Below are 12,435 nucleotides of genomic sequence, written 5' to 3'. Positions count from 1 at the left end.
CTTCTAAAAATGAAAAAAATATCCTTTGGTGAGGATTAATAAAAGAAAGAAGGAGAAATACTTGTGGGTGGCATTTAAGGTGTCAGTGTTTATGATAGGTTTTATATAGGATTCAGAGATAATACAGCTCCTACCCTGAAGAAATAGAAAGCAGTCCAAATAAAAACACAAGTTTTAGAGGAGAAATTATTTCCAGATAGAGCAGACGGTCAGGCTCTCCGGAAAGAGTGACTTCTGAGTTTGAAGGACTCTGTCCAAAGCGTGTCCGGCTCTGCGGAGGTCAGAGCGACGGTGACGGAAACGCTCAGTGCACTACAGAGTGAGTGGGTGGGTGAGAGAGCAGAAATGTTGTGCATCCAGTATGGAAGTTGGCTAGAAAGGGCATTAGTGCTGGATTAGAGGGCCTTGGAGACCCCCTCCCACAAGGACTTGAATTTAATTGGTAGGAAATGGGGGCATTTGAAAGTTTTAACTTAGTGGAGTGACATGACCAAAATGCCAGCGTAAAGAGATCCCGCCGCCCTGGCCAGCTTGGCGCGCTCCGTGGAGCATTGTCCCACTCCCGGTTGGATGCCTGGTTGGGGCACGTATGGGAGGCAGCTGATCAATGTCTCTCTCTCTCACAATCTTCCCCTCTCTCCCTCTGCCTTTTCCTTCCCTCCTCTCTAAAATAAATAAAAACATTTTTTAATTATAAAGAGATGACTCCAATAATTGTAGGTAGAATGGATTGATAAGAGAATAGATTGAAAAAAGACAGGTTAGGGGTCCATTCTATAAGCATGAGGTATAAAGGGTTTGGAACTGAGGGTGGAAGAGAGATATTCATTCTTTTGTTGGTTCATTTATGCACTCAACGTAAATTCTTGCCCTTACAAAGTCTATATTCTAGTGGGGGAAAGACAGGAAATAAAAAAGAGAAGTCAGTAAACATTCAGGTGTTGGACATGGATGAGTGCTGTCGAGAAAAATGGGGCCAAGGGGTATTGGGACAGCTAGGCGAAGGCCTGGAGCGGGGAGGGAGCCGAGCTGCTTCTGGGGAAAGACAGTTCCAGGGTGAAGGGAAAGCGGCGGAGCTTCGGGGAGCGTTTGGGGAGTGACTGCGGGTGGGACATGGTGCTACGTGAGCAGGAGGAGAAGAGCTGCCTGTGAGAAGGCGGTGCAGCCAGAGCAGGCAGAGCCTCGAGAGGCTGAGAAACAGAGACCCAGTAAGTTTGAAAGCAGTCAGTGGGTGGGGACAGGACAGGAAACCGTATACACACGCTCACACGCACGTGCACACACACGCACACCTACACACTCACACGCACACGCGCACACACTCACACACGTGCACGTGCACACACACGCACACCTACACACTCACACACACACGTGCACATGCACACGCACACTCACGCACACTCGCATGCGTGCACACACACTCACCCGCATACACACACATGCGCACACTCACGCACACACATTCACACATGCGTGCACACATGCGCGCACTCGTGCACACTCACATGCATGCACACATGCGTGCACGCACATTCGCACACGCACACACACACTCATGCTCACACACGCATGCACACGCACACGTGCGCGCCCTTGAGGTTTTGAACCTGGCTAGAGACATGTTGAATTTGAGACGAGCTATTGAAGCAAGAATTGACCAGCAGGTAGTTAGAAATCTAAGGGGAAAAATGGAAGTGAAAGTGGAAGGGGGAGAATGCTGTGGCCAGGAATGACTGCAAGGGGAGGGGTGACAGGTTTAAGTGGCGTTTCAGTGAGAGATTAGGATTGACTTTGTGGTGGCATCAATATAGAAAAATAGGCTTTTAAAGCTAGAAATGGTATTTGTGTAGACAGTTTTCACAAATATTTCTAGAATTAAGAAAAAATACATATGTCCTTGGCTTGTTTTTTATCTCTATCTCCCTCACCTCCCTACATTCGAGCTTTTCAGAGCCTGGAACGGCTGTGCTTTGGTTAGATGTAATAACCCGGGAGTGGCGTGGAGTGAGGTCTGTGTCTGTTACTGTTCTTGTTATTGTCAATAGGTTAGTGAGAGGAGATGCTTAGCTGTATTAAGAAGGTCCTTTTTCAAAACTTTTCTTTCCAGAATATGAATAGCAGCCCATTAGCAGGTCCAGAGTGTGAGCACCCCAAAATCAAACCTTCCGCATCGGCCAATGCCATTTATTCCCTGGCTGCCAGGTGAGTCTACAACCTGCATTTCACCCCGGGCGCTGTCCTTCTAAAGGGTTCACCTACAGAAAAGAAAACTCGGAGGAAAGTGAAATGGGTCTGCATTTGCACAGAGAAAAACGCCCTGCTTGTGTTTGGACTATTCCCTCCCATTCTTTTCTGTGTAAATGTACGGAGATCAGTCCTGCTGGGTGAGGTTCATCAATTTTACTATATTTTTTCAAAGAAACAATTTTGGATTTTGTTGATTTTTAAAAAATTAATTTCTGAATTCTTATTTTTTATTTTAATTCTTAATTCTTGGGTACCTACTTTTTTTTGTGGTAAAATACACGACATTAAATTTTTCATCTGACCTATTTATCAGTATACAGTTTAGTTTTATTAATTAAAACTTAACATTGTGCAATGATCACCATCTCCATAATTCTTTTTATTTTGTTTAACTCTATACCTATTAACAATAAATCCTCATTTCCCCTTCTGCCAGCCCCTGACGGCCACCATTATACTTTTGTCTTTGTGACTTTGATTACTCTGAATTCCTCATGTCAGGAGAAGCACACCGTAGCTGGCCTTTTGTGCCTGGCTTATTTCACGCAGCAGGATGTCCCCCGGTCCGTCTCATTGCAGCCAGTTGGAGAACATGCCCTTTACAGGCTGAGTGCCATACGAGTGCATGTCTGTGTGACATTTTGGTTATCCATTCATCAGTCAATGGACACGGGCCCTCCTTGTTTTAGCTATTGCAAATGACGCTGTATGAATACGGGTGAGCAGTTATCTCTTTAAGACCCTACTTTCAGTTATTTGGGTGTATACCCAGAAATTGAATTGCTGGATCATATGGTAATTCTATTTTTTTTTGAGGCACCTTCATACCGTTTTTCACAGCAGCTGTACTATTTTACATCCCAAACCATGGTGCACAAAGGTTCCAATTTCTCCAAATTTTTACCAACACTTGTTATTTTCTGTTTTTGTTTTGTTTTTTTAAATTTTTTTTCTACTTAATTATTTTTAAAATATATTTTTATTGATTTCAGAGAGGAAGGGAGAGGGAGAGAGACATAGAAATATCAATGATGAGAGGGAATCACTGATCGGCTGCCTCCTGCATGTCCCCCATTGGGGATCAAGCCTGCAACCCAGGCATGTGCCCTTAACCAGAATCGAACCTGGGACCCTTCAGTCCGCAGGCTGATGCTCTATCTACTGAGCCAAACCAGCTAGGGCTATTTTTATTTTTTTATATCAGCCATCCTAATGGGTGTGAGGTGGTATTCCCTGGTAATTTTGTTTTGCATTTCCCTGATGATTAATGATGATAGTAAGCATCTTTTCGTGTGCTTATTGTTCATTCATATATCTTCTTTAAAGAAATTTCTATTGAAGGCCATTGACCATTTTTAAGTAAATCTTTATTGTTAAGGGTATTTCAGACGTCCCTCCTTCTTTCCCTCATTGCCCCCCTCCACCTGGTTCCTGCCCCGCCCCATGCATTACCTATGAACGCCCTATTGTCTGTGTCCATAGGTAATGCATATCTATAATAATAAAAGCGTAATATGCTAATTAGGCTGGACAGCTGAATGAACTTCCGGACATCTTTCCGGATGAAGCCGCGGCTGCGAGGACCAAGCCCCTTGCACGAATTTCGTGTCGGGCCTCTGGTATGCATATAAAACCTTTGGTTAATCTCTTCCCACCTCTCCTTCTCTGTGAGATTCAACAGTCTGCTCCATGTTTCCATACCTCTGATTCTATTCTATTCACCAGTTTATTTTGTACATTAGATTCCTTGTTCGTTTATTTTGATTTATAGATTCCATTGTTGATAGATATGTATTTATTGCCATTTTATTGTTAATATTTTTCATCTTTTTCTTCTTCTCCCTCTTCTTAAAGCATACCCTTCAACAGTTCATGTAATACTGGTTTGGTGGTGCTGAACTTCTTTAGCTTTATCTTGTCTCTGAAGCTCTTTATCTGCCCTTCAATTCTGAATGATAGCTTTGCTGGGTAGAGTAGTCTTGATGGTAGGTCCTTGCTGTTCATCACTTTGAATATTTCTTGCCACTCCCTTCTGGCCTGCAAAGTTTCTGTTGAGAAATCAGCTGACAGTCATATGGGTGATTCCTTGTAGGTAACTAACTGCTTTTCTCTTACCGCTTTTAAGATTCTCTCTTTGTCTTTAACCCTTGGCATTTTAATTATGATGTGTCTTGGTGTGGTCCTCTTTAAATTCCTGTGGGACTCTCTGTGCTTCCTGGACTTGTAAGTTTATTTCTTTCACCAGTAGGGGACTTTTCTGTCATTATTTCTTCACCCCCATAATGCAAATGTTGTTATGCTTGAAGTTGTCCCAGAGGCTCTTTATACTATCTTCATATTTTTGTATTATTTTTCTTTTTTCTTTGCTGCTTGGGTGTTTCTTGCTTCCTCATATTCCATATAATTGATTTGTTTCTCGGAATCCTCTCTTGTTGAATCCCTGTAAATTATTCTTTATTTCAGTAAGTATATTCAGACTTGTCCTTTTTCATGTCTTTGACATTCTCACTAAGATCCTTGAAAGCCTCACTAAATCCCTTGAAGTTCTCCGAGTCGACTGAAGCTCTCCTGAGTAACCTTATGACCATGGTTTAGAACTCTGTATCCAGTAGTTTGCTTGCTCCCATTTCTTTCATTTGTGACATGTTTCTTTGTCTCTGCATTTTGGCTGCTCCCCTGTGTTTGTTTCTATGTATTGTGTAGAGCTGCTATGTCTCCTGGAATTGGTAGAGTGGCCTTGTGTAGTAGGTGTCCTGTAGGGCCCAGTGGCTCAGTCTCCACACTCACCTGAGCTGGGCACTCTAGGTGTGCCCCTGTGTGGGCTGTGAGCACAGTCTTATTGTAGTTGAGACTTGATTGCTGTTGGTGTCACTGGGAAGAATTGACCTCCAGGCTGTGAGGATTGGCAGGGACTACAGTGGGAGAGCTGCTGTGCAGGAAACACCCCTATGGAGTAGGACTTACTTCAGTGGGGCTTTTGTGCTCACTGAGTCTTCCCCTTGAGTGTGTCACTTGTGGATGTGTAATCTGCTATGGTCTGAAGCTGTCCACTGGGTGCACTGGCTCTGGGGCCTCCTGGGAGGTGTAAAGTCAGCCACTACCTGGGGCCACTGGGCAGGAGCTACAGAGAGATCTGCAGATGGCTGCTACTTGTATTGGGCTTGTGAAGTGCCTATGCGAGGTCAAGCTGTGAAGCAAGGCAGGCTGGTGCTAGTGCCGAGTCTTGGCATTTTATTGATAGGTTTGAGGCACGCTGACTTCAGCTGCTGCTTATTTGAGAGATTTTAGCAAAATCTGAAGCCTGAGTCAGGATAGTAAATTGATATGGAAAAGCTGCTGCAAACAACTTGGGTGGGGCGGGGTCTCAGAGAATCATCAGGGCAGAGCGAACAGTGTGAGCCAGGCTGATGGAAACTCAGATATGTCTGTCAGTCAGCTCTGCAACAGGGGAGGTCCCAACATAGGAACAGTGATCCCTGCGAGGACTCCTTATCTGGGAGAAATCTGCTGCTAAGTTCCCGCGACAGTGACAGACAATCCAGTTCCTTCCTATATGTCCCTGGGTCCTCCAGAGCCACCTGGCACTGTATCTCAGAGGGATCATGTCTGAGTAAGTTTGTGTACTGGCCCTTTAAGTGAAACTACCTGGGTCTCCAGCAGCCTCCTTGCCACTCAGCCACAATCCCCACTGGTTTTTACAACTCATAGTTATGGGAATGTCTCTTCCCAGCTCTGGTACCCTGGGCTGGGGGTTTGGTGTCGGGCTGGGACCCATTGCTCCTCGTGGGAGGCCTCTGCAGCTGAGATACCCCTCCCGATTAAAAAAAGGGGCACACAGAGAGGATTAAAAATAGCGGCAGAGTTAGTGGATACTGCATGAACATGATCCCAGGAAAAAACTGAAATTACAACTAAAATACAGAAAACTTCCTGAATAATGAATGGAAAACTCACAGGAGAGAACCCTAATACCTGAGGACCGAAATTGGAGATTGCACAGAGACCGGTAGGAGAGGCAGAGGCACAAAAGGGCTGGGCGGGTGCTGCAGACAGCAACTGAAGTTCTGGAGAGATACCTCAACTGTGGGGGGTTGCACCTGAGAACTCTGGGATCTAATCCCCAAGCTGGGCTCCCCAGCAGAGAGCACCAAATCTGAGGATGGTACCCACATAACATCTGGCTGTGAAAAGCAGTGGGGTGCTGTCTGCCAGGAAGTGACAGCTGAAAATTCAGTACCCTCTTAAAGGGCCAGTGCACAAAATTCCCTGTGTAGCCACCCACCTTGTGCTCTGGCAGAAGGAGGGCACAGTGGACTGGAGCTGTGTGAGCAGAAACCAGGACTGGGGACTCGGGGGGATAGAGCTCAGAAGGCAGACACCCCCAGTTTCCTGGGCTGAGTCATTCCCTCACACAGCGGAGGAAAAACAGTTGACTCACCCTATTGGAAAACACCTTGTCCTCAGTCACTTAAGAGACCAAAAATAACAATTAGCCTTCAGGCAGAAGCCACTGCCCCACTCTGTTGAAAAAACTCTCACCACACCTGAAGACAATAGCCTGGGGGCAATTCAAGTTGGAATCCTATCAATCTATAGGCAGGCAGGCTCTGGAGGCTTTGAGTCTTTGCCTGATCTAATTAGTCAGAAACAGCATTTGACACTGTCCTGCACTGGAGCTTGAGAGGCATAGCAGATCTACCTAATACATAGTCACAAACCCAAACAGACAGCCAAAATGAGGAGACAAAGAAGCAACCCCAAATGGAAGAACTAGAGAATTCTCCAGAAGCAGAGATAAATGAAGCAGAGGTAAGAAATTTATTTGAAACAGAGTTCAGAGTAATGATGGTGAAGATGAAGATGCTCAACAGCATGAAAAAAGATATAGTAACTATGAAAAAAGAACAGTCTGAGATAAAGTATGACACAGCAAAAATAAAGAACACATTGGAAGGAATACACAGCTGATTAGGGGAAGCCGAGGATCGAATCAGTGAATTGGAAGAAGACAGGGTTGAAAAAAAATCACTCAGAGAACCAAAAAGAAAAAATTAAAAAACAGGAGTACAATTTAAGGAAGCTGTGAGACAATGTGAAACGTAACAATATTCACATAGGAGGTGTGCCAGAAGAGGCCGAAAGAACATGTTTGAATAGATAATGGCAGAAAACTTCCCTAACCTGGTAAAGGAAAAATTCACACAAGTTCAGGAGGCACAGAAACCCCAAGCAAGAAGAACCCAAACAGGCCCACCCCAGACACATCATAATTAAAATGCCAAAAATTAAAGACAAAGAGAGAATCTTAAAGGCAGCAAGAGAAAACCAAACTGTTACCTACAAAGGAGTTCCCATAAGGCTGACACCTGATGACTCATCAGAAACTACAGGCCAGAAGGGAATGGCATGAAGTACTCAAGGTAATGGAGAGCAAGGATCTGAAACCGAGATTACTATATCCAGTAAGGCTATCATTCAAAATAGATGGTGAAATAAAGAGCTTCCCAGACAAAAAGAAGCTAAAAGAGTATATCATCTCCAAGCCAGCATTACAAGAAATGCTAAAGGGATTGCTGTAATGAGAAGAAGAAACAAAGAGAGAAACCTCAGCATACAGAATTAAAATGGCAATAAATAAATACCTGTTAATAATAACCCTAAATGTTAATGGGTTAAATGCTCCAATCAAAAGGTGTAAGGTAGCTGAATGGATACAAAAACATGACCCAACTATATGCTGGCTCTAAGAGACCCACCTCAACAAAAGACACACACAGGATGAGAGTAAAGGGATGGGGAAAAAAAATTGTCCATGTAAATGGAAAAGGAAAAAAAGCTGAAATAGCAATACTCATATCCAATAAAATAGACTTTAAAATGAAGGCCATCACAAGAGACTCTACACAACAAAGGTCACTACATAACACTAAAGGGATCGATCCATCAAGAGGATATAACCCTCATGAACATATATGTGCCCAATATAGGAGCACCTAAATATATAAAAAAAAACCTTCTGGAGGACTTTAACGGAGAGATCGACAACAATACAGTCATAGTAGGGGACTTTAACCCTTTGCACTTGCTTGCTTTTTTCTCGATTCCTTTATTCTACTCGGGATTTAATTTTTTAAATACCCCAGATTTTACAAAGCGCGGCAGTAGAATAAAAAACTGGAGTTTCTTTTCATACAAACTTATTTATTTGGATTTTTTTATAATTCAAATTATTGATACATTCAAAGAGTATAAAAAGAGCTGCTACCGATGCTAACCATGTCGAGTCACACTCGACATCCGAGTGCAAAAGGTTAACACCCCGCTGACTTCACTGTATAGATCTTCCAGACAAAAACGTAAGGAAACAGTGACTCTAAAGAACACACTGGATCAGATGGATTTAATTGACATTTATAGAACATTTTTCCCCAATGCAGCAGAATATACATTCTTCTCAAGTGCACATGGATCATTCACAAAAATAGACCACATGTTAAGACACAAAGCAAGTCTCTACAAGTTTAAGAAAATTGAAATCATATCAAGCATCTTCTCAGATCACAGTGGAATGAAATTAGAAATCAACTACAGTAAAAACACTCAAAAACATTGAAACACATGGAGGCTAGATAGCCTGTTATTAAACATTGAATGGGTTACCAAAGAGATCAATAAATAAATTAAAAAAAAAACTTCCTGGAAACAAATGAAAATGAACACCCAGCAACCCAAAATCTCTGGGACACAGCAAAAGCAGTCCTGAGAGGGAAGTTTGTAGCACTACAGGCCTACCTCAAAGAACAAGAAAAATCAGCAATAAACTATTTAACCCTGCAACTTAAAGAACTAGAAAGAGAATAACAAGAAAAGCCCAGAATAAGTAGAAGGAAGGAAATAATCAAGATTAGAGCAGAAATAAATAACATAGAGACTAAAAAAAAAAAAAATCAATGAAACCAAGAGCTAGTCTTTGAAAGGATAAATAAAATTGATAAACTATTAGCCAGATTCATCAAGAAAGAGAGGACCCAAATATATATATATTTAAAAAAAGAAGAAGAAAAAAAAAAAGGGCACACAACCCATTTTACACCTCTGCCCCTCCTACCAGTCTCAATGTGCTTTCTTCTTTTCTTCTCTAGTTGTAGGACTTCCATTCAGCCAGCTTTCAGGTGGTTGTGAATGATGGTTCTGTATTTTAGTAGTTATTTTGATGTGGTTGTGGGAGGCGGTAAATACCGGCGTTTACCTACAGTGCCATCTTGGTTCCTCCCATTGACCATTTTTTTAATCAGGTTGTTTGTGTTGAATTTTAGAAGTTCTTATCCTGGATATTAATCCCTTATCATATATATGATTTGCAAAAATTTTCTCCCATTCTATGGATTGCCCTTTTGGTCTTGATGTAAAACTTTCACGAAGTCCAATTTGTCTATTTTTTCCTTTGTTACCTGTGCCTTTGGTGTCATTTCCAAGAAATCACTGCCAAGTCCAATGTCATGAAGCTTTTGTCCTATGTTTTCTTCTAAGTGTTTTATTTTAGAACTAGAGGCCCGGTGCACGAAATTCGTGAACGGGAAGGGTCCCTAGGCTTGGCCGGTGATCAGGGCTGATTGGGGCCTTCCTTCCCCTGGCTGCCGGCTGCCGGCCGGGGCATTCCTTCATTCCACGCCGCCCCCTGGTGGTCAGCGCACGTCATAGCAAGCGGTCGAGCTCCAGGTCGGTCAAATTCCCAAGGAGACAATTTGCATATTAGCTTTTTATTATATAGGATTTATTTAATTTTAGGTCTTACATTTAGGTCCTTGCTTCATTTTGAGGTAAACTTTCTTTTTAATATACGAAAGAGAGAGAGAGAGAGAGAGAAACATCAATGATGAGAGAAAATCATCAATCAGCTGCCTTCTGCATGCCCCCTACTCGGGATGGAACCTGAAACAGGGCATGCGCAGGATCGAACCCGGGTCCCTTCAATCCACGGCCAATACTCTATCCACTGAGCTAAACCAGCTAGGGCTAGTCCTGTTTTTTAACAAACATTTACAGCTATAAATTTACCCCTTAGCACTACTTTCACTGAGTCCCATAAGTTTTGGTTCGTGATTTTCCTTTTTATTCCCCTCTAAATATTTTCTAATTTCTCTTGTAATTTCTTCTTTGATCAATTGTTTAAAATATACTGTTTAAAAAGTATATTTTTAAATTTCCATAATTTTTGTTTGGGCAGTGAATGATTCTTCACCAGGATCATTGATGTTTCTCTCTCTCTCCCTTCCTCTCTGAAATCAATAAAACTGTATTTAAAAAATAGAATAGAGGCCCTAACTGGTTTGGCTCGGTGGATAGAGCGTCGGCCTGTGGACTCAAGGGTCTCAAGTTCTAGTCTGGTTAAGGGCATGTACCTTGGTTGCGGGCACATACCCAGTAGGGAGTGTGCAGGAGGCAGCTGATCGATGTTTCTCTCTCATCGATGTTCCTAACTCTCTCTATCCCTCTCCCTTCCTCTCTGTAAAAATAAAATTAAAAAAAATAGAATAGAGTAGCTACATCAGTTCTTCTTTAGTTGGTGTTTGTATGATCTTGGACCATCCTTCTACTTTCTGTGTTCTTTCACTTAAGGGGTATTCTTACAAACAGAAAATACATTTCCCCCTAAGTCCAATCTAGCAGCCTTGTCTTATAATAATTGGAATATTTGTTTTCATTCTTTTTCCCATATTTTCTTGGTTCATTTTCCTACTTTCTCAAAGTAGTTTTAACATTTCCCCCTTTAATAATTCTTTTTAACAGTTATTCTGGGCAATCCTTTCATGTACCCTGGACTCAGTAGAGTCTGGCTCTTCACACTTTGCGTACATGTAATTTCCCACATACTTACTCTCCAGTCTCCTCAACCCTTACTGCTTGCCATGCTTCCATCTGGAATCTTTTTCTTCGGCCCAAAGAGCTTCCTTTAGAGACAGAGACAGAGAGAGCATACAGGCGTGGGGTGGGTGAATGTACGTGTCTCCCATCAGTGAATGCTCCCAGATTTCGTTTGATGGAAAACATCTTCTGTTTGACAGAAAATACCTTTTATTTCACTGTGACATTTTTGCAAGGTATTTTCACTGTATCTAGTATTACGCTAGAGTTACTGTCATGTGGAACATTAAAATAGCAACGCCCTGCCTCCTGGCTGCCGTTGTCCTGCTGAAAACGTAGCTGCTGGCCTCGGTGTGCTCCCTTAAAGGCAATGTCTCCTCTCTGGGCCTCCTGGTCTTGGGTCCCAGCAGTTTACTTTTTTTCTTTCTTTTTTTTATAGATCAATGTTAATTTTATTTTGATGGATACACTATGGTTATGTATGCGTGTTCTTTTTTTTAAATATATTTTTAATTGATTTTTTACAGAGAGGAAGGGAGAGGGATAGAGTTAGAAACATCGATGAGAGAGAAACGTTCAGCTGCCTCCTGCACACCCACCACTGGGGATGTGCCCGCAACCAAGGCACATTCCCCTGACCGGAATCGAACCTAGGACCCTTCAGTCCGCAGGCCGACGCTCTATCCACTGAGCCAAACTGTCAGGGCCCAGCAGTTTTCTTAATGTCCTTGAGGTTTGTGGGCTTTGCTCCTTCTTGTGGTTAGATGTTGCTAATGGCTTAGAAAATTCGAGCCCACTGTTTCTTAAAATATCCTGAGTACTATAGTCTCTCTCCTCTCTTGCTGGCCCTCCTGTTACCTACCGGCCGGCTTCTCACCATTCCTAACGTGGGCGTTATGCTCATTCTGTTTTCTTTTTTTTAATAGTTCCTGCTATCTTCCACTTCCTTTATCACTTTGCAGTGTCTAATCTGCCCTAAGTCCAAATATTGAATTTGTATTTTCGGATACTATGGGTTTTATGTTGTTGGGTTTTTTGTTTTGTTTTAAATCCTCACCCGAGGATATTTTCCCATTAATTTTTAGGGAGAGTAGAAGAGAGAGGGAAAGACAGAGAGAAACATCGATGTGAGAGAAACGCATTGATTGGTTGCCTCCTGCACGTGCCCCAACCAGGGCCCAGGGCGAGTAGGAGCCTGCAGCCAAGGTACATGCCCTTGACCGGAATCGAACTCAGAACCGTTCAGTCTGCAGGACGACACTCTATCCACTGAGCCAAACTGGCCAGGGCCAGATACTATAATTTTAGGTTCTAGAATTT

The 12,435-nt window shown here is 42.7% G+C and overlaps 1 protein-coding gene across 1 annotated transcript in view; it reads left to right on the top strand.

Moving 5' to 3' along the window:
- The window catches only part of CBL (Cbl proto-oncogene), a 101,187-nt gene that overhangs the window by 73,893 nt on the left and 14,859 nt on the right, over positions 1–12,435 (top strand). The window contains exon 12 of the mRNA XM_054724573.1: positions 2,111–2,205. Within this exon, the coding sequence (XP_054580548.1) occupies positions 2,111–2,205 (95 nt within the window). The remainder of the gene's footprint in view (positions 1–2,110; positions 2,206–12,435) is intronic.

The sequence above is a fragment of the Eptesicus fuscus genome, chromosome 13 (genome assembly GCF_027574615.1).
Source record: "Eptesicus fuscus isolate TK198812 chromosome 13, DD_ASM_mEF_20220401, whole genome shotgun sequence".
Classification (NCBI taxonomy): domain Eukaryota; kingdom Metazoa; phylum Chordata; class Mammalia; order Chiroptera; family Vespertilionidae; genus Eptesicus; species Eptesicus fuscus.
This window is presented reverse-complemented; position numbering and strand designations above follow the sequence as displayed.